The sequence below is a fragment of the Pristis pectinata genome, chromosome X, assembly GCF_009764475.1.
Source record: "Pristis pectinata isolate sPriPec2 chromosome X, sPriPec2.1.pri, whole genome shotgun sequence".
In the NCBI taxonomy this organism is placed as follows: Eukaryota; Metazoa; Chordata; class Chondrichthyes; order Rhinopristiformes; family Pristidae; genus Pristis; species Pristis pectinata.
This window is the reverse complement of record NC_067450.1, coordinates 15,137,506-15,163,450: the sequence shown is the minus strand read 5'-3', so window position 1 is coordinate 15,163,450 and position 25,945 is coordinate 15,137,506. Positions and strand designations below refer to the sequence as shown.

General features: G+C 47.8%; 1 protein-coding gene and 1 pseudogene across 1 annotated transcript; both read right to left on the bottom strand.

Annotated features, from left to right (window-relative positions):
- Window positions 1–23,923, bottom strand: LOC127566921 (beta-1,3-galactosyltransferase 5-like). The gene is given in 7 exon segments (XM_052009441.1): window positions 1–854; window positions 2,708–2,800; window positions 5,606–5,736; window positions 15,812–15,901; window positions 17,504–17,559; window positions 19,204–19,377; window positions 23,798–23,923. Coding segments are annotated over 7 exon segments (1,524 nt in total).
- Window positions 23,924–24,797: 874 nt separating this feature from the next.
- On the bottom strand, window positions 24,798–25,674 carry LOC127566920 (beta-1,3-galactosyltransferase 5-like; annotated as a pseudogene).
- Between the last annotated feature and the right edge of the window lie 271 nt (window positions 25,675–25,945).

Below are 25,945 nucleotides of genomic sequence, written 5' to 3'. Positions count from 1 at the left end.
TCACGCGTCTGCCGGGCATTTCTCATCGGCCGAGTCCTGCAGCCATCTCCAATAGAGAAGCTGTTCGGAGGGGCTGATGTGGTGCAAGGTGACGAGGTGCCGGTAGGAGCAGATGGAGAACCGGACCCGGTGGCCGTAGAAGATGGACCAGGGGTGGATTTTCACCGGTTCTACCTTCAGCTTCGCCAGGCAAAGACCCACGTAAACATCCTCGAATCTTAACATGGGCACCCTCTCGGAAATGTTCCACACACGGCAGGCCAGCTCACTGGAGAGGACGTACCCGATGCCAGAACAGTAAGTTGGGTACATTTTCCCAGGATACTCCTCTTTGCTGACGTAAAACCTGCTGTATTTAGAACGGTCGGGCCTGGGGTTCTTCACAATTAAACCGGTGGCAAAGTTCCTGCGTGGGTCTCGGATCAGGAGCTCCATCAGATAGTCGGTGTTGACGAATATGTCGGAGTCGGTCTTCATCATGAAGGAGGGGGAGGGACAGGAACAGCAGAGCCACTCCAGACCCAGCAGCACCTTGAGAGTCAGGTTGTAGTACCTGTCCTCGAAATCTCCCTGTATGATGTTCTGGTGCAGAGCGCCCTCCCGCAGTATCCAGTCCTGCCGCTCCCTTCCGTGTCCCAACAGGAAGGAGGTAACCGACGTGGCTCCGCCGACCCGTCATTCGCTCCTCCAGGTCTGTTGGATGGCCGAGCGCTCCTCAAACTGACCGGGGGAGCTGGTGACCAACAAGACATAGTAGGGGGGCCTATTGTCACACCGGCTGGCAAGCTGAATCAGGTAGGATATGCCATTCAACCGCGAGGGGTAGCGGGGCTGTACGATGCTACGCTTCCAACCTCTGTTTCATGTAACAACCGGGATCAGGAAAAGGAGCAGAAGCAGGACGGTCCCAACCTTGAAGGAGCAGATGCCAAATTGTGGTGTGAGAAACAGCCATTGACAGCTGCTCTGAGCTGCAGGAAAATACAGGAAATAAGTACATCAACACTTGCATTCCAAACAAGGAGAATGTTCCGTCCAACACTACTTTGGGATATATGTGATGTGGACCGAAGGTAGGCTGGGTTCATCTGGCAGATGGTAACTGGGAGAACAGGGTGCTCCCACATTAAAGCACATCCCACGGTTTGGCACTTCGTGGGAAAAAAGCCTCTGACAGTTCAGCAATTACGGGACGTTACCCGTTGCACAGTAATATGCCTCCCATTGGTACCCCCAGAACCTGTTCCCCCCTCAGTCCTGCACTGGCCCTTCCTTGGGTTTGCCCCTGCTGAGGTTCAGTGGTCCCGCAGAACAGCTGCTCTTGCGTTTGATCAGCACCGCCCGTCCCGCAGTACCCTTCTTTCGTGACCCTCCCAGCCACTGTCATGAATGAAGTCATTATTTCTGGTGGACCGTTACACAACTAACGCAAGGAGGGGCTACAAGAATCGTCCCATCTTCAAACAATCTGCTCCCTGAACTCAATGCTAAATGCAACATTGAAATATGAGCCCGCATGTTTAGCCTGAAATGCAAAGTGGGTGACCAGGCTTCATGCTGAAGTTCCCGCCGTCGTAGAAGCCAGTCTCCAGCCAATTCTATTCATTGCGCCTGATATCAAGGAAGGACTGTGAACATTGTCCACAACAAAGGCTCCGTGAATTTAATACATCCCAGTTGTGGGCTGTAGAACTGTGCTCCAGAAAAAAAATAATCTGGTCATCCAAACAACCTTTCCAGATATTCCAACACTGGACTCCAAATCCGGTAATGTGGACAATTATCCAGGTTTGTCCAGCTTCTAAGTAGCAGAAACAAACTAATCTAACTAACTGAAACCAAACAGTCTCCGATGTGAATGAAAAGCAAAGCGATTGGCGTCGTTGGTCCTGTCTTCAACCGTAAGTTGTGTACAGAATGCCCCAGTTGGGTTTTGCCGGAACTAGTCATCTCCAAGCCTCATCACAGTCTTGATCCAAACATGGACCATAAACATGCCTCATGCCTTCCATTGCTGAGGTGATATTGACCGCCTCTGACATAAAGGAAACATTTGAGCTCGTGGGGTAAAACTGAGGTCAGTTGGTGTCAAGGAGAATGTGCCACAGTCAATGGAGTCATACTCGCACAACGAAGATGGATTTGGCTGTTGGATTCCCAGTCTTCGGGAATCGATGCAGGAACTGCTAACAGCAATGTTCACGGCCCAAACATTTTCATCTAACCCCTTAATGACATTCCTTCCTTCATAAATTCAGAACTGGGGCTGGTTGATGTTGATTGGACCATTGTTCAGTCCTATTTTCAACTCCTCAGCAAACGACCCAGCTCATTCCTACCTCCACACGCCACTTCACACTTTACCGCCTTCAACAACACTTCCTTAGTCCCAGTTTTAATGTATCCCATGTGTCCAGCTATCGGCACAGATTTTGGCACCACTCAGGTGAAGCCTCTGTGACATTTTCCATCAATGACTTTTTCCATTTGCTCATTCGTCGTAGTTGAATCCCCAACGAGTGAGCTCTGTCACACATTTCCTGTCCCACCCTATCTGTGACCGTGCTGCCCCTTTGGATGTTATCTACCCCCTTATCTGCTCAGCTCCTTCACTGTTCAATGTTCTTTTGGGGATCGCGATTTTTTGCTGCAGATCCGAACTCATTATCAGATCATTTTCTATTCAGTAATGAATTCCGTAACACACCTGTGTCCTTCTTTGTCGCCGTGGTCACAGGATTTCCATTTCCGTCCGTGCCTCTATCCCTGGTGTTGACGGACGTTCTCATGTTCTGATGCTCTGTGATGAAAGGTATTAACAACAGGATTATACAATAATCAAGTCGAAAACAATGAACATTGTCTTGCGAACCAGCTCACTGACCGTCTTATCCCCTGGACCCGTGATCACTGTGTCGCCCTGTGCCCAAAGTCCCGTCCCACGCGGGTCACACACTGTGTGATCATCCAGGTCCTTCTTCCTGCATTTTCTTCAGCGGAGGAGACCAAACTACACAATACTGCCAAGTGTATTTTCACCAAGGCCACATAAAATTTCTGTAAAACATCTTCCTGCCTGCACACTTGTATTCTCCTAAAAATGCTAGCATTCCGGGTGCTTTCCTAATCGTTCCAGCAGTACAGGAAATTGCGTACAAATCTATCAGTGTCCCCTTGAACACCAACATTGCCCAATAGATCTCGATTTAAAGCAGTACACTGCTTACTGATTTATGCCAAAGTGTGTATAAGCTCACATTCTTTCCGCTTTACATTCAATCTACCACCCTCTTGTCCATGCACTTACCTTGACCATGTCGTTTTGAAGCAATTACTTCTTTCACCGGGCCCACAGCCCCACTGCTTCAGTATCATCATCAACCATGGAAATATGACATTTGCTCCCCTAACCACATAGAACATAGAAGGGTACAGCACAGGAACAGGCCCTTCGGCCCTTGATGTTTCGAGCTAATTAAACTAGTAATTAAATGCATAACTAAGCAACCCCTTCCGGCTACACAATATCCATTTCCCTCCATTTCCGGCATATTCATGTGCCCATCCATGAGCCTCTCGAACGGCTCTGTCGTATTTGCCTCCAGTAGCATCGCTGGCAGCGCATTCGAGACACCCACCACTCTCCGTGGAGGAACCATCCCCCGACAACTTTTTTGAACTTACCCCTTCACTTTCAGTGCATGCCCTCCAGGATGAAACATTCCGGTACTGAGAAAAAGATACCGGCTGTCTACCTAACCAATGGCTAACATGATCTTGCAATACTCTATCCGGTCTCCCCGCAGTCTTTGTTGTCCCAGAGAAAACAGCTTAAGGTTGTCCAATGTCTCCTTGCAGCACATGCCCTCTAATCCAGGCAGCATCCTGGTAAAAGACTTCTGCAGGCTTTCAAATGCCTGGAAGTCCTTCCAATAATGGGCTGACCAGAATTGAATGCAATATTCCAAATGCAACTTAACTAAAGTTTTATAAAGCTGCAACATAACTTCCCAATTCTTTCACTCAGTGCCTCAACAAGTAAACGAAAGAATGCCGTTCGCCTTCTGTGCAGCTTATAAATCTGTGCAGCCACTTTCAAGGAGCTATGAACTTGGACGCCAGGATCCCTTTGTACATCAACACTGTTAAGGCTGTTGTAATGAACAGTGTATTGCCCCTTTGCATTTGATTTCCCAACGTGGAACGCCTCACATTTGGCCGTATTAACTTCATCTGCTGTTTCTCCGCCCATATCGGCAACTGATGTACATACCGCTGTATCCTTTGAAAATAATCTACACTATCCACAGCACCAGCAATCTTTGTACCGTCTGCGAACTAACTAACCGTCCCATATTTGCTCATTTAGGACCTCGCACACATCCTTTGTTTCCAATTACATGTTCCCTCATTTATCCTTGAGTGGTCCTACTCTCTCCCTCGTTATCCTCTTGCTGATGATGTATTTATCGAATGGTTCAGTATTTCCTTTAATACCGCTTTCCAAGGACATTTCTTGGCCCTTTCTGGTTCTCTTCATTCTTTTCTTGAGAATTTTCTAGCGTCGTTATAATCCTCAAGGGTTCCGTTTGATTTTATCTTCCTCAATCTTGCATACGCTTCCTTCTTTTTCTTGACTAAATTCACCACTTTTCTGGACATCCCGAGGTTCCCTTACCTTGCCCTCCTTGTCCTACCGTATTACTGGCACCTACCTGTTATGTACTCGGCGCGGTTGGTTTGTGAACACCATCCACATGTGGAGTTGTCCAAAAATAACGTTTCCCAAATCACTCTCCATAGTTCCTTCCGAATACTTTCGTAATTGCTCCAATTTAATACTCTCCCGCAAGGTCCATACTTGTTCATAGTTATCTTAATATTTCAAGAATTGTGGTCACTGTTCACTAACTCCTCTCTCACTGAAAGATCAGTCACCTGGCCAGGGTGATTACACAACACCGGGTACAGTATGGCCCCTTCTCTCGTTGGACTGTCGACATACCGATTTAAGAAATGTTCCTGGATGCACCTGACAATTTTTTCCCCAACTAAACCTTCTGCACTAAGGAGCTCCCTCTTTGATAGAGAAGACGAAGTTACCCACGACAACAACCATGTTGTATTTACACCTTTCCCTAATCTGCCTGCGCACCTGTTCCTCAATGTCCCCGTGGCTATTGGGGGATCTGCAGTGTCATCCATCAGAAAGATTGCTTATTTTTGAATTCCACCCATACGGACTCAGCGGATGAGCCCACCATTATGTTCCCTCTTTGTGCAGCTGATATTCTCCATGAATAATAGCGAAACCCTTCTTTTACCTCCTCTCTTTTTTTTTCTAAAACATAGAAACCGTTGAACATTAAGCATCCAGTCCTGTCCCTCTCCCAAGCAGGTCTCTGTAATGGCCACAACATCACAATTCCACGTATTCGCCCATGATCTAGCTTCATCACCTTCAACGCTAATACTCCTGGCACGAAAATAATCACACCTCAACACGCCCATCCTATCGATTCTATTACCTAGCTCCAACCTCTTCTTCCTTACCCGCTTACTGATCATAATTTCTACCTACGTCACAATCGATCCACTTACTAACCTGCTGGTCTGGTTCCCATCCCACTGACAGACTCGTTTAAACGCTCCCGAATAGCATTAGCGAACCTCCCAGCCAGGATATTTGCTCCCTTCCAGTGAAGGTGCAACCGGTCCCTCTTGTAGATTCCGCCCCTGCCCCAGAAGAGGTTTCAAGAACCTGAAACCCTGCCCCCTGGACCAGTTCCTCAGCCACACATTCACCTGTTCTATCTTTCTATTCCTGCCCTGACTAACACGACTCACTGGGTCTAAACCAGAAATTAGTAACTTCGAGGTGCTGCTATTCAGTTTGTTTACCAACTCCTTATACTTACTGCGCAGGACCACTTCTCCTTTATTTCTATGTTGTTGGTACCAATATTCACCACGACCTCTGCCTACTTCCTATTTGAGAATGTTCTGCAGCCGCTCCGAGATATCCTGAACCCTGGCAGCCAGGAGGCAACACACCATCCCGGCGTCTCTTTTGCGGTCATATATTCACTTGCCTGTCCCCCTAACAATCAAATCTCCTGCAACTATTGCTCTACCTGACTGTACCCTTTCCCGCTGAGCTTCAGAGCCGACCACTGTGCCACTGACCTGACTGCTGTTGCTGAGCCTTAACAGGTCATTCCCCCAGCAGTATCCAAATGGGTATAGGCGTTGTCGAGAGGAATAACCACAGGAGAATCCTGCACTAACTGCCTGCTTGCTCTACTTTTGTTGGTGGTCACCCGTCTATCTACTTAGTGCATATTAGCTGTGTCTCCGATTTCGAACAGTGGAAATGACCGTGAACTCAGCATATCGATCAACCAGCTGGAAAACCTTCACCTTCTCCCTCATCGGGATCGTGTTCATTCTCAGTTTTAGGTTTGTGCCCGCAGTGTCTGCTTGTGTTTCTGTTGAACATCATCCATGAAATGGTCAAATGCAAGATGTCTCAAGTCAAAACTCAGTATTTAAGATTGCACGAATTAGTCAAATGCACTTGAATGAAGTCAATTCACTGATGTATTTTTCTGCAGGAATTTACACGGTTACAGACACGCTGGTCGACAGGTTTAAAGTAATAATCATACCTTCACACTAGGACATTAACTGCGTTGTGAAGGTGAACGTTCGCCTGATGGTGCACTGATTCCTGCCTGTCCTTCATTACCTGCTCCCACAACAAGCACAGCTATTTGTTTCCTGCAGAACAAATTTTGAAAAACACATTGTTGGTATGTTGGCACAGAAAGAGAGCAGGGCATTGGCAACATGGGGATGCGTAGGTGTTCCACTGTTGTTAATTCAAATTAAAATAAAACGGAATGTGCTGGAAATTCTCAGCAGATCAGACAGTATCTGCTTAGAGGGACAGTGAGGGAGTTAATGTTATTGTTCTCCTTATTTCTTTAAAACCGTAGTTGGAAAACCAGCGTGTTACAGGACACAGAAAAGAGTATTGAGAGACCGGTAGACGTATATTGCCAAGAGAGGGCCGGAAGGGCCGGTACACCTGCCTATAGGAGGAGAAAATGGAAGACGCAGTATCTGAGGAGGAAGGACAAAGCAACTTAATGAACATTCAACTTTCAGGACCTGTCATCAGAAGAAAAGATCTAATATAGACAGAAGAGACTGGGTATCTGAAAGTGCTGTGTTCAATGTTGAGCACAGAGGTCTTTCACGTGCCTTACGGGGAGACGCGGTGCTGTTACTTGACTTACGCTGGGGCTGTGTGTAAAGCTAACATCTTAAGGCTGAAGGACACAGAGTGGGTGTGGAATGCAGAACTGAAGTGCATTCAGACCTGAATCTCAAAGTCACCTTTATCAAATAAAAGGGAGCGGAGAGGCGGGGTCACGTTGTAACGTGGTCAGCACTCTTTTTTTCGTTTCCCCAGTGCAGAGACGGCCACATCGTGAGACCCGAACAAAAAACGGTAGGAAGTGCAAGTGAATCATTGCTTCACTAGCAAGGAGTTCGATTCCTTGAATTGTTGGATGGTGAGAGGTAAAAGAATCGGAAAGATGGTGCACAGAGGTGGGTCAATGTTAATTACAGAGGTAACTGTCCCTTCTGAATGGTGAATGGAGAGGGAAAGGGAGATGTGTCTGGTGCTGACATCACATTTCTGGTGGAGGCAGTTACTTCAACCCTTCGGCAGATTACCTGGGGCACTCTGTGAATGGACAGGGGTTCCACTGGGACAGTATCAGTGAGAGGTTTGATTACATGGATCTTCGGGGCACTTGGAGAGAAAGAGACGATGGATCATTTTCACTGAGTGATCCATTTGACCCTCAGATTTTCCTCATATAGTACCCCCTTACTGTCAGACCCGGTCAGTTCCACCTCCAAAATATTGTCCCTCCTGCCTTGTCCCTGTTGCTTAAGCCACCTGGTCTTTTCATTCTATCCTGTTGGAGTGATCTGTCCTTCATGTTTGTCTCCTTCCCTCAACCTTCATCATCTTTATCTTGTCTGAAGCGCTGGTAACCGTCCCCTAACACTCAACGTGTCCGGTTGACCCAGAAACCCGACGCTTCTCCCTGCTTTGGCCACCAATCCACTATTATCCTGTTTGAACATCTCAATTCCAGTTCATGAACCTTTTCAAGTCTACCGTTAGAGAAATATGCTCTACCGTTAGTCTCCTGCTCAAGCGGGCTCCTCTCATAGCCTCATTTCAGCGATGCTGCCCCTCCCGTATTTCCACACCTCCACTGAATCCGTGCCTTTAAGCTTCCGGGGATCTAAATGCTGAACCCCCCCCCCCCCATCACCACCACCACACTAACCCCCCCCCCCCCACCCGCCCAACTCTTCACAGACTCCACTTTATTAGTGTATCCAGAACATGGTCTGGGATGCTGGACCTCGAAAGAGACAGATTGCCAAGAATTTCGAGACTGGCAGAATTTCTGTGGAGTGTTTCATTTAATTCTACAGCCACTGAATCATGCACAAAGGTTCCTGCTGAACGCAGAGAGAGAAATTAGGTCGAGGGAAGCCTGACGTGTATTGTGATTGACCAACTGTCTGGGCACACATTGGAATGTTATAAATGAATTTCCCTACATTAGAGGAAGAAACAAGCAAGCCCATTCCCAAAATAATTAGGAGATTTTTCAACAGCAGAATCACGAGGGGAAATAAAGGATAACTGAACTAGAATGGGTGAGCAGACACAGATATTTTGGAAACATAAGAAATAGGATCAAGGAGTAAGTAGATCGTATGTCAGCACCCTCCAAGAGGATTGTGGAGTTACACAGTGCATCAGGAGCCTGGCACGGGTGTGTGTCCCTCCGGGTATCTGGTCGCTGCCAGGTATATATGCGGTTCGGCAGTGTATCAGGATCTTTCTAGTACCGTTTTAGCCGTCATCGTGTTTCAGGGCCCAGCCAAAAGTGTTTACGTTTATGTCATCGCGTTAGAGAGCTTCGAGCTACAGAGGCAATTAGAAACATAGAAACAGAGAAAACAAACAGCACAATACAGGCCCTTTGGCCCACAATATTGTGCCGAACATGACGTTACCTTAGAAATTGCTCGACATTCCCATAGCCCTCTATTTTTCTACGCTCCATGTACCTATCAAAAAGTCACTTAAAAGACCCTATCCTACCCGCCTCCACCACCATTTCCACAAGCCCATTCCACGCAGTCACCACTCTCTGAGTAAAAAACGTACCCCTGACATCTCCCCTGTACCTGGTCCCCAGCACCTTAATGCTTTGTCTTCATGTGGCAACCATTCCAGCCCTGGTAAAATGCCCCTGACTATCCACACGATCAATGCCTCTCATCATCGTATACAATTCTATCAGGTCACATCTCATCCTCCGTCCCTCAAAGGAGAAATGGCCAAGTTCACTCAACCTGCTTTCATCAGGCATGCTTCCCAGTCCAGGTAACATCCTTGTAAATCTCTTTTGCACCCTTTCTATGGTTTCCACATCCTTCTTGTAGCACAGTGCTCCAAGGGGGTGGGGGGGGGGGTGTCTGTCCAGGGTCTTATATTGCTGCAACATTACCTCTCGGCTCCTAAATTCAATTCCCAGATTGATGAAGGGCAATACACCGTATGCCATCTTAACCACAGGGTCAGCCCGCGCAGCTGCTTTGAGCGTCCTGTGGACTCGGACCCACAAATCCCTCTGATCCTCCACACTGTCAAGAGTCTTACAATTAATACTATATTCTGCTATCATATTTAACCTACCAAAATGAACCACTTCACACTTATCTGGGTTGAACTCCATTTGCCATTTCTCAGCCCGATTTTGCATCCTCTCTATGTCCCACTGTAACCTCCGACAAACCTCCACACTATCCTCAGCACCTCCAACCTTTGTGTCATCAACAAAATTACTAACCCATCCCTCATTGCAGAGACTTTTCCAAAGAACATAGTCACGGTTGCTGAATTATCATCCATTATATGTATTGGAGCAAGATGTGGAGAATATGTATTGTAGAAATAGTTACTCAAGAATATACGGCGGCGATAGAGAGGATTTTCTTCAATGATCGGGGAAAAATCTGGTTTGTATTCAGAAGCGATCGTTAAAGTTTTAGACTGTCGGGTCTGCTCTCTAGGAAAGCAGCGGGGAGGACAGTGAAGAAAAAGTTTTCAGGCGAATAGTAGAGATGTACCAAATCCATGGTGGAGTGAAAGTGAGGGACTTCAATGTCCAAATGTGGACTGGAGCAGCAATAATAGAAGCGACATGGATGAGGATGAGTTTATAAACTTCCTTATCAGTATGTTTCTGGTCCAAGGAGGAAGGTAGCATCTCTAGACATGGTTATTGGAAATGACAGAGGATGACGAAGGGTTCTGGCAGGGATTCCTTGTGTTTCTGTTCAACGCCTTCGGATAATCAGATCTGCTGAAAGATTAAGTTTTGCAGTCTATGTCATTCCTTCGCTGTGCCACCTGTCCCTGTCTGAATCTTAAAGCTTGTTCTCACCTTGGTTACTTGTGATGTGGACTATTCCAAGGTATTCTGCAAATATGAAGCCCTCCAAACTCTTGAGCTTACGCACTGCACCGAATTCTATTTACACAGACACCTTGTGTTTACTTATGGACGTCAGCTTCCCGCCCAGACTGTCTCTATTTGGTTAATCGCATTGTTATTTATAGATTTCGCCAAGCCTTCCTAGGGCCTTCTTATCCCCAACATCACAACACTCGGTTTGTCCGCACTAATTCACATCTCTTGCACTTCCCCAGTTTCCATCACACACCAGCGACACACATGCATTTCAGCTTCTGTGGATGAGCTCAGGATGGTGTCCCCCATCTCACCCTCACCAACTCTGTCTCCTGATGGACTTCCCAGTGTTATTGAGTTGGAAATTAAACTGTATAACGATGGTATTGTTCGCATTGAGGGCTTGAAGAAATGCTCAGTGTGGAGTTCATTGCTGTTTGGAGTTGAACACATTAGCTGGGGTGTTACCTGCTCTTCTAACTTAAAGGGAAGCTGTTACTGTTAGTCCGTGACCTGAACTTCCACAGACTACCTACCCTAAGAAATGTTGTTCTGAAGGAACTGAGGGAGTTTAGGAAAATGATTTAAGGTGAGGGCCGTTGAGGATGGGGGTTGGGGAGGAGTTTGATATTTTGGGTGAAGAGATTTCCCAGTTTCTCCCTCCTCCAGATCCGCCCCCTTGTCCGTCCGCAACATGATTCGCTCTGATCCTAGTGGAGGAACCTGTAGCTAAAGGCTCCAGAGAGGCGTGATCCCTTTCATCAAACTCCCAAACTCTCTGCCTCATTCCTCATAATCATGCCCCTTGAATGCTCTCCCGTCAGCAGTTTGTTTTTTCACGTGTACCACTATGTGTTGTGTCACAGTGCCAACATTTACCTGATCGAACCCCCATGGCTCATCAACTCAATAGCGCTAAATAGTTAACAACTCTTGGTGGAAGGAGCCGTTTCTTCCCTTACCTTTCAGCTAACTGAGCATGCTCGGTCTGACATCAGTGGTGTGGATCATTCGAGACTATGGTAGAAGCTGTAAGGAGGAGAAAACTGAAAGGGGTCGGACAAATTCGACAATGATTTGTAAAATGAAATCATTCTTACTGAATCTGCTGGAATGTTTTGTGGATACAACCAGCAGAACAGATAAACAGGGACCAGAAAATGTAGTGCATTTCAAAGTTCAGTGATATTCCACATTAGCAGGCAAAGTTAAAGTACATGGGCTTGGGGATAAGATGTATATGGGCTTGGGCTGGTCAACAGGACATAAAGTGGGAATAAATAGGCCGTTTTCCAAGTAGTAGGCAGTGATTAGTGGGGCACCACCGGAATTTCTGCCAGTACCCCAGTTGTTCTAAATTACAATTTATGATTTTCATAATGGAATTAACTGTAACATAGCCAGGTTTGTGGAAGATCAAAATCTGTCTGTGAAAGTGATCCTTGGAGAGGATGCGGAGATGCTGCCGATTGATTTGAACTGGGTGAGGAAGTTAAGAAATACATGACAGATAGAATGTGGATAACAAACATGACTTTGTCCACTTTGGTAGCAATAACAGGAAGGCGGATAATCTGAATGGTGCTATCTGTAAAGGGAGATGCAGTGAGACCCGGGAATCTATGTTCGTCCGTCGATGAAGGTAATCGTACAAGAGCATCAGGCAACAAAGAAGGCCAATGTTATGCTGGCCACCAGAGCGAGAGGTTTCGAGTGCAGGAACATGGTTGTCTTACGGAAATTACGCAACGTCCTGTTGAAACCGCACCTTGAGTATTGCGTGAAGGTTTGGTCTCCTTGTTGGAGAAATAAGTTCATGCAATGGAGGGAGTCCAGAAATAGTTCACCAGACTGATTTCTGGGATGGCAGGACTGATGTGCGAAGATAAATTGAACCAATTAGGCTTATTTTCATTCTCGTGTAGAAAAACGAGAGGTCAGTTCAGATTAACCGACAAAACTCTGACAGAAACGAACAGAATGGATGCAGAAGGATGTTCCTGATGCCGGGTAGATTAGGTCAAAGATTAATAGTCTCAGGATAAAGGGAAGACGCTTAAAGTAAGACGAGGTGAACTTGTAGATTTCTTCACCATAGAAAGCAGCTGAAGTCAAATCATTAAATATATTCAAGAAGGAGTTAGCCATTGCTCTTGGTGGTTGGAGATTTCAAGCGAAATGGGTAGAAAACGATGATGGACGGCGATCGTGAATAGTGGAGCTGGCTCAGAGCATTGAATGACATAATGCTGCTCCTGTTTTCTAGGTTTCTGGTTACTAAATTCGTCAAGTCTTCTGCAATGGACTGGACCATTTGGTATCTGCTGACTCCCAGTGGGCACCATCGCGGCAGCTGGAAACTTCAATTAATGGAACTAAATGCACCTGCCAGCATCCGCAAAGATGAACACAAGGATACACACCTGCCCTACCATACACCTGAACCGACGTAAATCTCCCGCTCTCACAGTCTGACCTCCATGTGACTCCAGCCTCACCAATACAGTTGACTCCGAACTGTCCCGTGACATGACCCAACATGTCACTGTGTTCAATGACATAGATGGATAATAAATGACGGAATTACCAGCAACATCCCATGAAAGGTAACGGAAACTGTTCTCACCAATGTTAACAAAAATGTATGTTCTGAGACTTTTCTTCCACTGATACAATATGATGATACAAACCGCGCTGTCATTTTTGCATTCCAGGTGCATTGCCTCTGGGACCAGAGATTCTTGACATTATCTTTGCAACAGATCGCAAAACTCCAGTGACCTCTAATTACGGGTGTGTATTCTCCTCTCATGCAACTATTTCAATGCCCCACAACATCATTTATAAATAGACCAAATATATTGCATCTCCTGGTAATCGCACCCCATCCCCACTGATGACCAGTCGCAAACTGCAACAGGAATTGAGCTTTTCCAACTCCTGCTACTGAATAACACAGGCATGGATTGTGAAAGAGAATGTAAAAACATTGCAAATTCTGGAAACCTGAATAGTAACAAAATATGGAACCACTGAGCACAGTCAGCATCCGTGGAGGGAGGATCAGATTTCGGGTCCAAAGCCCTCTGCCAGAACTGGGAATGATAATAAAAAATAGTTTTCAATGTCCGGTAAGGTGGGGAGATATAGGTAGAACAAAGGGAACATCCGTGTCAACATGAGTTCAACAGGTAGTTGCGTTTTTCTTCTTACCCTGTGTTATCTGTTGTTACTGCTGGATTGCGGGAGTGCCCAGTAGGCCAGTCAATTGTCTGAAAGACTACCCCAAAAGCATAGATGGGTGACAGGCAGAAATGACCAGTTCTGCTCCAGAGAGTAAGGGTGAATTGCCAACAGATGGAAGTCTATATCCAGTCCATATGTCTGAATACACACAGCGAAAGACAGTGTTGTTTTTGAAGCTTGTGTTGGGCCTCATTTTAACAATGTGGAAGACCGCAGGCAATTTGGACTGAGTGCGAGTGCGATGGTGAATTAACATGGCCGGTAACGGGAATCAGAGGGCACTCCTGTAAATTGATTGCAGGGGCTCTGAACAGCTGTTCAACAACCTGCTTTAGGCTTCTCCGGCGTGAGTTTTCTGCAGTGATCGCCAAATGCTATTCACGGGTTTGAAAGTACAAGTGAATCGCTGCTTCACCTGGAAACACTTCTTGGGTCTCCGAGTGATGAGAAGGTGGTGGGAGTAGTAAAATGTCAAGTGTTGCTGGTAAATAAGGAAGTGATATATGGGGATTGTTTAATGGGGAATGAAGCGCGTCCTGGGGAGTTGATGAGATCCATACGGTTACAATACTGCAAGGGGACAATATATGTCCTGTGTGAAATAATGTTGAAGTAGTCAGAAATAGTGAAGGATGATCCATCAAATACTATGCTGATAAAGTGGAAGGTGAGTACGAGGGGAACCTTTGCTCTTGCTCTGTCCAGGAGGAGAGGGTGTGAGAGCAGAGGTGTGCGAAATAGTTGAGCTGTCTTCGCAGACAACGTTTCCTTTAACAGACGGGAAGTCACAATTGAGGAATAAAGACCTTTCAGAGGAATCTGTGAGAGTATCCCTCCACGGATGCTGCCCGACTGCCTGAGTGTTTCCAGCATTTTCTGTTTAATATCACACAGCATTGTGTCCAAATGCAGCTATCTCAAACATGCATAATCTAAAAACGAGCAACACTGACAAGACCCCAGCCACGATGTAACAAATTCTCCATCTGAGGGCAGTCGTCTTTCCGAGAATCTGGAGCCAGGCACATTGGGGACAATGGCAGCTTCCCGCTGCACAGAGTTGCAAACGTTCTGATGACAACCCAGCGGTTGCGTGTTCACCATAACCAACACAGATATTTTGCTACAGATTTATTTATCACTTGGCTTTATATTCAGACACTACAGTGGGATTCTAACTTCTCGCTGATATGGATATAAACTCTGTACATTAATCACTTCATCCCTTATTACATTTAAACTCTCACATCTCTTTCGTCCTTTAAGAAATGCATTTTGATCATTTGACCGAATCTCGAGTGCCCAAATCTGATGTGTCCAAGGATTGGAGAGTGCTTGGTTGTGATAGTTTTTTTTTTACCCTCGTGGTGTTTTCGCTGGGCAAGTATTCCGTTGGGCTGTCCGAAGCTATTTTTAAACCTGCCCTCATCACAACGTCCTGTGACCGATTAAAACATCTCAGGACCATCCTGCTGCAAACTCTGTCCTCTGGATACAGGTCACATATCTCCTGTTTTCAATATATCAGGTACGTTGGTAATGATTTATTTTAGTTCAGATCAAAAAATATGGTAGAGAAGTCGGACATTCCAGCCTATCACACGTTACTGCTTCCAACCACGGCTACATCCCATGATACTTCCCTTCCTAGAGATGGTCCCATCATGCTTACTGTCCTGTTACTGCTCAACGTGTTCATCAGCACCGCACTGTTCTGGGTTACCTTCTGATTACTGGGTCACCCCGTTGCTCAGCAAATCTCTGTAGTATCCCACTGCTTTAATGCGAATCCACAATGAGGAGCATGAATCAAACAGTAATTGTACCTCTTCCTCCTGCGACTCTGCTGCCCCCGTGATAACGCTTTCCCATCTCTCTGCTCAGCCCCTTCATAATGTGTATTTTCTTGTGAATTGCGGTTCCTGCATTAAATATCGACCCACATCAATGTAATATTTAAAATTCAATAGAATCCTCCAGCATACCTGTGCCCTTTCCTGTTGAGCTCACTGGAACTCATCACCTGCCCGCTCCTCCAACAATTTTGGGGACAAGTGTTGTCAGCTTCTGGTGCTCTGTAACAAACACAGAATTAACAGCAGGGTCAGACACGAAGTAACGTGAAAGAAGAACGTTGGTTTTAGAAATGAGCCACCCACTTCCAAAAACTTGGGCCCATCTACTCGGGCCTGATACTCCCGCGCCCATCCAACCCCAGTCATATATTGCCTAAAACCGCACTATTCCTGGATTATACCCCTTGACTGTACTTCCCGGAGAACCTCATCGCGGACTTCCCTGCAGTCCCATTTCAGGAACTAATCCTGCGGCCTGGACCGGGAGTGCGGAGTAAAACCGGTTTGTGGGTCATCGGAATTGCAGGGCAGGTTGGAGGGACTGAGCAGACAGTGCCCGCTGCTTCGGTCCTCCTGCCACCAGTAGCGCTCTGTCCAGCAGCGCAGGCTGAAACCATTTTGCTGGCCATGAAACATCGATTTCTCTTATCACTGTACTCTGTCGAAACTGATTATTTACAACACTAGTGCTGATGTTAAGTGCAGGGAAGGTGATCGGTGGGGAGGGCCGAGCGGATAAGGAAGCGCGGAGAGAACGATCCCCGTGGTCAGCGGAAAGGGGAGCGAATGATGTGATGGGATCCCATTGGAGATGGAAGAAGTTGCAGAGAATAATATGTTGGATGCGGAGGCTTGTGAGGTGGTAGGTGAGGACAAGTGAACCCTGTCCTTATGATATCGGGGGGATAGGTGACGGCAGCCGTAAGGAATTGGACTAAATGCGGGTGAGAGCTGCATTGATGGTGGTGGAAGGGAAACCCCGTCAACTGAAAAAGGAGGAGGCACTTATTTCTGTAACCGCACTGAGTCATACACCTGTCCCTACACCTCCTCCCTCACAGCATTCAGGGCACCAAACAGTCCTTCCAGGCGAGGCAGCGCTTCACCTGCGAATCTGTCGGTGTCATTTACTGCATCCGGTGTGGCCTCCTCAACATCAATGAGACCGCTTCGTGGAGCACTTCCGTTTCGTCCGCCACAAAAGCAACGAATCCCGGTAGTCAGTACAATTCTACATCTTACTCCCACACTGACATGTCTACCATGGCCTCCTCATCACCCCTTTCGGGCTGTTCGAATTCCTAAGAATGCCCTTCTGCCTCAAGAACGCCGCTCCGACTTTCCAGAGGCTAATGGACTCGGTGAGGAGAGGCCTGGATTTCGTCTTCATCTACCTAGACGATATCCTGGTGGCCATAAAGTTACGCAAAGGGTAAGTGGCACATTTGCGCCAACTCTGCCAGCGTCTGAGCAACCACGGACTGGCAATCAACCCGGCGAAGTGCCAGTTCGGGCTAACGGAAATCGACTTCTTGGGCCACAGAGTCAACCAACATTTGCCGCCCCTCTGCCGGACAAGGTCCTGGCCATCCTCCAGCTTCCCAAACCCACCACGGTCAAGGGCCTGCTGGAGTTCGTGGGGATGGTAAATTTATACCATCTGTTCGTGCCGGTCGCGGCGCGCATCATGAGATCCTTGTTCGGTCTGATGGCCGGCAGGGCGAAGGAGGTGGAATGGGACGCAGAGTCCACGGCAGCTTTCGAGCGGACAAAGAGGCGTTGGGGAAGGTGGCCCTCCTAGTACACACGAGTCGGATGTACCCACGGCGCTCACAGTCGACCCTTATGAAACGGCGCTTGGCAGAGTCCTGGAGCAGCTAGTTGAGGACCAGTGGCGACAGCTTGCAGTTTTCATCCGATAGCTGCGACCACCGAAGGTGGAGTACAGCGCTTTCGACAGGGAGTTGTTAGCTCTCTACCTAGTTATCAGGCACTTCCGGTATTTCTTCGAAGGAAGGGATTTCACCGCATATACGGACCACAAGCCCCTCACCTTCGCCCTTGCAAAGCTATCGGACCCATGGATGGCTCGGCAGCAGAGGCACCTCTCGTTTATATCGGAGTTCACCACCGACATCCGCCACATCGCGGGGAAGATCATTCAGTGACCACCTCAGCCCCAGGGATCGACTACGCGGCGCAGGCACAACAAGCGGACACCGAGATCCCTGCCTATCGCACCGCCGTTTCGGGACTCCAGTTGGAGGACGTCCCCGTCGAACCAACAGCGGTTGGCTCCTGTGCGACACGTCGACTGACAGACCTCTGCCCGTGGTACCATGAGTATGGAGGCGGCGGGCGTTCGACACGCTACACGGTCTGGCCCACCCGTCCATACGGGCTTCTATCAAATTGCTAGCAGACAAATTCGTTTGGCACAGTCTGCGCAAGCAGGTCGGACACTGGGCCAGGACCTGCGTACACTGCCAGACGGCGGAAGTCCAGCGGCATGTGAAGGCTCCCCTCCAGCAGTTCAAACTGACACTCGGCATATTTAAGCACATCCACGTGAGCATCGTCGGCCCCCTGCCCGTATCCTGAGACGCCAGGTATATCTTCACCATGGTCGACAGGTTCACCAGATGGCCGGAGGCCGTGCTGCTAGCGGACACGTCCACTGAGCCCTGCGCCAGGACACTCATCGCAAACTGGATCGCCAGGTTCGGACTCCCAGCGGACATCACCTCCGAGAGAGGGGCACAGTTCACGTCAAGGTTTTGGACAGCACTGGCGAAGCTCCTGGGCACCCGGTTACACCACACCACGGCGTACCACCCACAGGCCAACGGCTTGATCGAGCAGTTCCACAGGCACCTCAAGTCAGACCACATGGCGCTCCTAAGTGGGCCCAACTGGACAGATGACCTTCCCTGGGTTCTACTGAGCATCCGTATGGCCCCCAAGGAGGACCTGGGCACCTCCTCGGCGGAGTTGGTTTACGGCACCCCCCTGACGGTCCCGAGCGAGTTCGTGCCAGAGGCCCAAGGTCCAGCAGGGACGCCGGCGGAAGTGCTGACGAAGCTGCGGGACAAGGTGGGGAGCCTGGCACCGGTTCTGACCTCCAGATATGGTACTACACCTTCCTTTATCCCTAAGGATCTCCGGGACTGTGAGTGCGTTTTCATTGACAGGGGCATGCACAAGTCACCACTGCAGAGGCCGTACGAAGGACCCGTCAAGGTGACCCGGCACAACGGATCTACGTGTATCGTGGAGGTGGGTGTCCGCGAGGAGGCCTTCACAGTGGACCGCCTCAAACCAGCGCATTTGGACATCGGGCAGCCCGTGAAGGTGCCCTCAACGCGCCGGCGGGGCAGGCCACCCAGGAGGAACACACAGACTGGGAGTCCCACGCCCCCGATGGACGATTATGGGGGAGTGGTGTAGAGGAGCGGAGCAGCAGAACTCAAACCGCCATATGCGGCCGCGCGCGAATGTGCGGCAGGGCGGCGTAGACGTACCGTGGAGCGGGCCTTCCGGAAGGGACCTGACGTCACGTCCGCCGGAGAGGCTCTCGGGTACTTTTTGCGAGAGCGCGCGCTTTGTTTCAGTGAGTAAGGTGTGTTCCGTTCTAGCCTCCACGTCTCTGCGTTTTCTTTTCTGCCGCGCACCGGGTTCGGCTGCAATGCCAAGATCTAATAAATACAATTAACACTGACACAGATGCCAGTTTTCGTTTTTTTTAAAGAATATAAAGTCCGTTAAGAATCCAGAACTGATTTGACATTAAACCACATTAAACACCAGCAAAAATGGGAGCAAAAGTTGCATTGTGATAACAGCACATGATAAATTAAAATAAAAACATATTGAATTATCAGGAAGTAAAACATGAGGCATATATTCATTGAAACATTGGAAAGTTGTAATTGTTCAGTTCTAGTTTCAGTAAATAAAAACTGTAAGTTATAGCATGTTGCACCATCAACAAATAACACCTCAATTTCAAACCACATTAAAGCTGCAAACAATTGAAAACGTGTGGTTCGTATTCAATGTATTTATGCTTTCCCTTTCCCCTCACCCCTTTTCCCTTCCCCCTCATTACTGATCCTCTCCTTCTGAGCCAGGAAACGTTCCTTCGTCTTAGTGTTCTTTCAGTCTCCATTCTTTCCTACTCTGCCTTGCTCTCTCACTCCCTCTTACTCTCACACTCTTCTTGTTTCACGCTCTCCCACCTCACTCTATACATTTCCAAACGCAATTCATATGGCACTTTAATTGCAGTCTCACATGCTTCAATTTGGCAAAGTATATTATATGTCAATTAGAAAAGGTCCTTTGAAAAGATCTTCTCAAAGTACATACAAGACAAGCTCAATTGCAGTCTGTTGCAACCGTATTTCCACAACTTCCCGTTCTAATCCACTGTATATTGTAGCTACTTGACTCTATTGTATGGCCCGGGGCGGTGAGCCGAGCGTAGTCCATTGTTTTTTGTGGGTTTGTCTTCACTGATTTTAGGGCTGCCTGATGGATCTGACATTCAAAATAACATCACTGTCACTGATATCAGGACAACAGAGGGTTTCAGGCCACCTGTTGCCATTTTTAAGGAGGTTGTTCTGTCGATTATTGAATCAAGATCATGCCATAATTCTGGAGATCTACCTCTAAGCCTCGATTGGTATTACAGACAGATTTAGTCTGCTCACAATCCTCAAGGTGGGAATGGTGACAGCGCATGTCATCATTCCACCTCTTTACGGCCGTTTATTGTCGTACCGTCGCTCGGACACCAATTTGGTCGACAGGAAATTTTTAAAAAATCTACACGTTGGAAATCTGAAATAACACCAAAATTACTGGAAACTACCAAACATGACAGGCAGTGGTTGTGCAAATAGAAACAAAGTTGCCGTTTGGGGTCGCAGACTCTTAGTTAAAATTTGTTTGACACCTTCGACCAAGAAAGAGATTCCAATCCATCTGCTCCTCATTTGACCCAAGTACCCTGCTGTGTTGCCACCTGTCTGTGTGAGAAATATCCACACAGAAGGGTTTTCTTTCCTTTTCCTTGTTTCTCTTCTCTGATAGATGTAGCAATCGTACCCTGAGATTGCTTATTGTCTGAAATTACTGCCAGAGGTTGTTACGGAGCCATAGTTGTGCAGCATAGAAACGGGCCGTTCGGATAATCGGGTCTCTGCTGGTCATCACCATAACCTGTACAAATCCCACTTGCGCATTAATATTAGAGAGAGACAGAGGACGAAATAGAGAGGGCGAGACGGCGAGAGTGCGAGAGAGAGACAGAGAGAGAGAAAGCGAGGCGGAGAGGCAGGTAGAGCTATGGTGGTAATTTTAGTTGAGGGACGAGGAAGAATGAGAAAAAGAAGCACGAAATCAGAATGGAATGGCCACAGATATTTACATCGGACATGAGTGACCAAATCCAAGAGAGATTTCTCAAGAGGGATTTTAATTTAAATGTCGAACATTGTCGGAATAGGAGTCAAAGTGCATTCGTGATGAAGTGCGTGGTTGGATGATTGAGGTGGGGTTGAATGGTTAGGGTAGGGAAGGCGTTGAACGGAGGGCACGGGTAGCGGTGTGGGTAAGATTCAGCAGGATTCACCCAATTCACGGTCATTTCGAAGTGAATGCTGATCGAGTTGAATTTTACAAAAGATAAAGGGGTGAATTCACAGGATAGAAAATATGAACAGACTTCATGTAATTGGGAAGTCTAGGATCAGCTGGATGAATTTATGAAGACGTCCCTATACAGAATGTGCTATCAATGTGGAACACTCGCCAAGCACTGGCAAATGACGTAGATTGTCTTAATTTTAAATCCGGTATTGATTGAACCAAAAGTACTGATGGATAAGAGTTAAACGTAGATTTAAAAAGTCACCTCACAGACGTGGAATATTTGAAACTGTTGAAGGGCTTCGGACTGATTTTTTTTGTGTGAGGTGAGGATTGAGAAGGAAGGGAAAGCTTGGACAAGATAAAAGGTGTTAGAAAATGTCCATCATCAAAGCACATTCAGGAAACAGCCATCATTGAAGCTGGTCAGCACACGGCAAACCTCAGTGATATCAAACCGTGCTCAGCGAAATCCAGCAAAATGAGGCGTTAGATTGTCAGGTATAAAGCAGGATCTGAAGAGGGACTAGAACCCTCCAGTTAGAATAAAAGCACGATGCTGGACTGATTGAGCTATTGACTTGCTGAAGCAGTTGCTCTCCGGAGTCCCTATCGCTGTTTGGGGCACGCTGCGGAACATAGGACATCCTTGTTCCCGTGAACACGCCGGGCTGTCTACAACGGAGCCGAAGCGATCTCCTTGCTGGGAGATTTGCTTGTACCTCCCCCAACCTCATATCCACCGCTGCGCCCAGGCCCAGCTGCGTAATCTCCCACATTTTATGCTTTCTTGCACACATAGTTTCATTCACTTCTCGAGATGTGGCCCCTACATTGGGAAGACCAAGAATAGACTCGCCGACCGTTTTTCAGAGCTCCTGCTCGCTCTCGGCAATTATATCCCTGAGCTCCAGGTTGCATGCCATTTCAACTCGCTTTCCCATTCCTACAGTGATCTGTCTGTCCTCGTCCTTCTCCGCAGCCAAGGGAAGGCCAAATTCCAACTGGAGGAAAACTACCTCACATTCAGCTTGGACAGCTTACAGCCCAATGACATGAACATTGAATTTTCCTTCAGATAGCCGTTTCACTCTGTGTTTCTTTATGACTCCCATCTGTCCACCTCAAGTTCTCTCTTCCTTTGTTCACATTTTCCACTGCTCGCCCCCGTCACCCAGCCTCAGCACTCTCCCTCACCCAGTTCCATCTACCTATCACCCATGTCCCAATCTACCTGGGTTTCTTCACATTGGGTTCACCTTTCCTATCCCATCCCATCTCACTTACCCCTCTTCCATCTCCATGAATCTTTTTCGTTTCTGATTTTTCCACCTGTCACGTACCAGCACGCGCCACACTCCAGTCGCTTGCATCTCAGTTTCACTCGTGTATTTTGAACTTTATTCACCATTTCTCGTTACACACACTATCAGTCTACTGCTGCTTGCCGTCGACACATACTCCACACTCAGGAACTCTTATTTTTCCTTGTTCACTCGCTATTCCGGCTGTTTTAATGACTTTTCATCTTCAGAATTAACTTGCCACTACTATGTGGGTTCGAGCCCCGATCATCACAACAGTTCTTTCCTGTCCCAACTTTGGTGCCGGCGCCCCAAATTGTCCTCTCCGAAACCACCGCGTAAAATACGTGTAATATCTCCGAATACATCTGCTTCTGTGCCAGTTTGTACAGGGGAGGGTTTATTATGCTCGCGATGTCAATTTATGCATTTTTAATTCAGAGCCGGTCTCCACATGTTCTTTGACGGGAGCCCATTCTCCAGCCAAGGCTTGGAGGCCCACCCATTTACAGTGCCTCAGGTCTCCCGGAGCGCAAGATGGAAAGGAGGTCCAAGCCCAGTAGCTGAAACTTTATTGTTGAATAACAAATCGCTCAGAAAGCTTCATATAATTAAACCAAAACAAGCTGGTTTCATGGAAGGGAAAGCATGTGTGAAAAATTTGTCGGAGTTCTTTGAGTGGAAAACAATCAGCACTGGCAGACTGAAACCTGTGGAGGGAGCGTATTTGAATTTGCAGGATGCAATTCACAAGGTCCACATAAAAGGCTGGTGCAATTGATAATTGAAGGAATGCGTTAACACGAATTGCAAATTGTTTACAACATGGAAGACAGTTGAGAAAAACTGTTTTTTTATTAGGATGGAAGTATGTAGTTAGTGAAGTGTACCAAGACCAATTCCTGATGCTCAATTCTTTGCGATTTATACAAATGACCTGCAGGTGGGGGTAGAGAGTAATCTGACCAAATTTGCAAATGACACAGATGCAGGTAGGAGGGCATTTTGGATGGTATGTGGACTCTCCAACAGGATACAGACGGCATCCCCACACTTCTCCCCGTGCTCTCCATCACCCCTTACTCCTCCTCCTTCCACCATTGTTTTCCTGCCGGTACTCCCTCCCTCCCCCCCCCCCCCTTTGACTTTATCTTACCATCCCCACACACCGTCTTTCTCCGGTCGCAACTAAAAACCCCCCTCCACCTCGCTTGTCTGTCCGATATCTCCGTTTTCCTTCGATCTCAGCGGTCTGTGTCTCCTTGTGCAGGCCTCCTCCCATACCTTCACTTCTTTCCGTTATCACTGCCTGTCCTTTCTCCCCCGTTTTCACACAATTCCATTCCCTAATTCTCTCACTCCCCTTTCTTCCATCTCTGCCGCCACTTTCCCTTCATTTATATTTCACTCTCACTCCCGCCCTCTCTGCTCTCTATCTCTTCCAGCTGCCAGATTATCATTCTTTCTCTCTGCGCTCTGCCACCTAGGATCTCCCTCACTCCTTCCCTTCCTCCCCACATTTGGCGCTTGCTCCCTTCCTCAGCCCACTCCCCTTTATCCTCGCTCTCAGCTACCTCGCTCCCAATCCCCGTCATTGGCTGTCACCCTTCGTATCTCAGCTCTCTGGACCAACATTCTTTCCTCCGCTCTCACTTCTTCACCACTCTTCCTCATTCTCTTCAGGCCTACCAGGCCGCCTTACCAATTTCTCTCTATTTCCTTCCTTTTTTATCCGCTTTTCCCAATCTGTCATATATTCCCCTTTCCAGGCCTATTCCTTTATTCTTTCTCCTTTCCTCTCCATTCTCTTTCCGGTCCCTCTCTGTTCGTTTCTCTCTCCCTCTGTCCATTTCTCCACTTCTCTACCTCACTCTGTCCCTTTATTTCCACTCTGCATCTAACCACCGTTCTGTACTGCTCCACCTGTTCGCTCGCTTTTCCCCGCGCCCATACCTCTTTCACCCTATTGGCCTTTCCCTTGTTTTTCACCCCAGCGTCCTCACCCCGTTCTCACTTTAGGATCCACTCTGTTAGCCTCCTACTCATCGCCCCCTCCCCTTAAGAGCTCCCTGAGGTCACCCAGTCCGCCATTCTGTCCAACACCGAAGGTAGATCTCCCGACATCTGAAGATGCGAAAGATTTAATGCCGACTCTTTTACTGGTCTCCAGGGCATTTTTCATCGGCCGAGATCTGCAGCCCTCTCCAGTAGAGCAGCAGCTCGGAAGGACTGATCCAATGGGAGGTGACGAGTTGCCGGTAGGAGCAGATGGAGAACGGTATCCTGTAGTTGTGGAAGATAGACCTGGAATGGATTTCCACTGGTTCTACCTTCAGCTCTGCCAGCCTCAGCCCAATGGAAACGTCCTCGAGTTTGAACAGGGGTACTTTCCTGGAGATGTTCAACACACGACAGGCCAGGTCAGTAGAGAGAACGTACCCGGTGCCGGAAGAGAAGGAAGGGTACGTTTCCCCAGGGTACTCCTCCTCACTGATGTACCACTAGCTGGATGTGTCACGCCAGGGTTTGTAGTGTTTCATGATGAGACCAGTGTAGAGATTCTTCCTATGGGGGGGCCGGGGACAGCAGATCCATCAGATAGTCGGTGTTGACGAACATGTCGGAGTCGGTCTTCATCACGAAGGAGGCGGAAGGACATGAGGAGCAGAGCCACTCCAGACCCATTAGCACCTTGAGAGTCAGGTTGTGGTACGTATCCTCGAAATCTCCCTGGATGATGTCCCGGTATATCGCGGCCTCCCGCAGGATCAACTTCAGCCTCTCCCGGCTGTGTCCCAACAGGAAATAGGTGACCGACCTCGCTCCGCCTACCCGCCGCTCGCTGCCCCATGTCTGGCGGATGGCCAAGCTCTCCTCGAACTGATCGGGGGAGCTGGTGACCATCAGGACGAGGAAGGGGGTGTTGTTTTCACACCGGTTGGCGGGCCGCATCAGGAAGCAGATGTCGTTTAACCGAGAGGGACAGCGAGGCTGGGCCTTGCTGCGGCTCAGATCTCTGCTCCACAGAACCATCCGGATCAGATAGATTAGAAGCAGGAAAATCTTAACCTTGAGGGACCTGTTGCCACAAAACAATCTGAAGATCATCCACTTACAACGGCTCGGAACTGCTGGGATATAAAAGAAGTAAATAAATCAATACTTGTATTCCAAACAACGAGTACGACGCCAAACATTTCTTTAACAGAAGGCTGATAAATATGAGCCGACAGAAGATAGGCTGGGTTCACCCGGGTGATAGAACCTGGAGAAACAGAGAACGCCCACAATAAAACACCTGTCA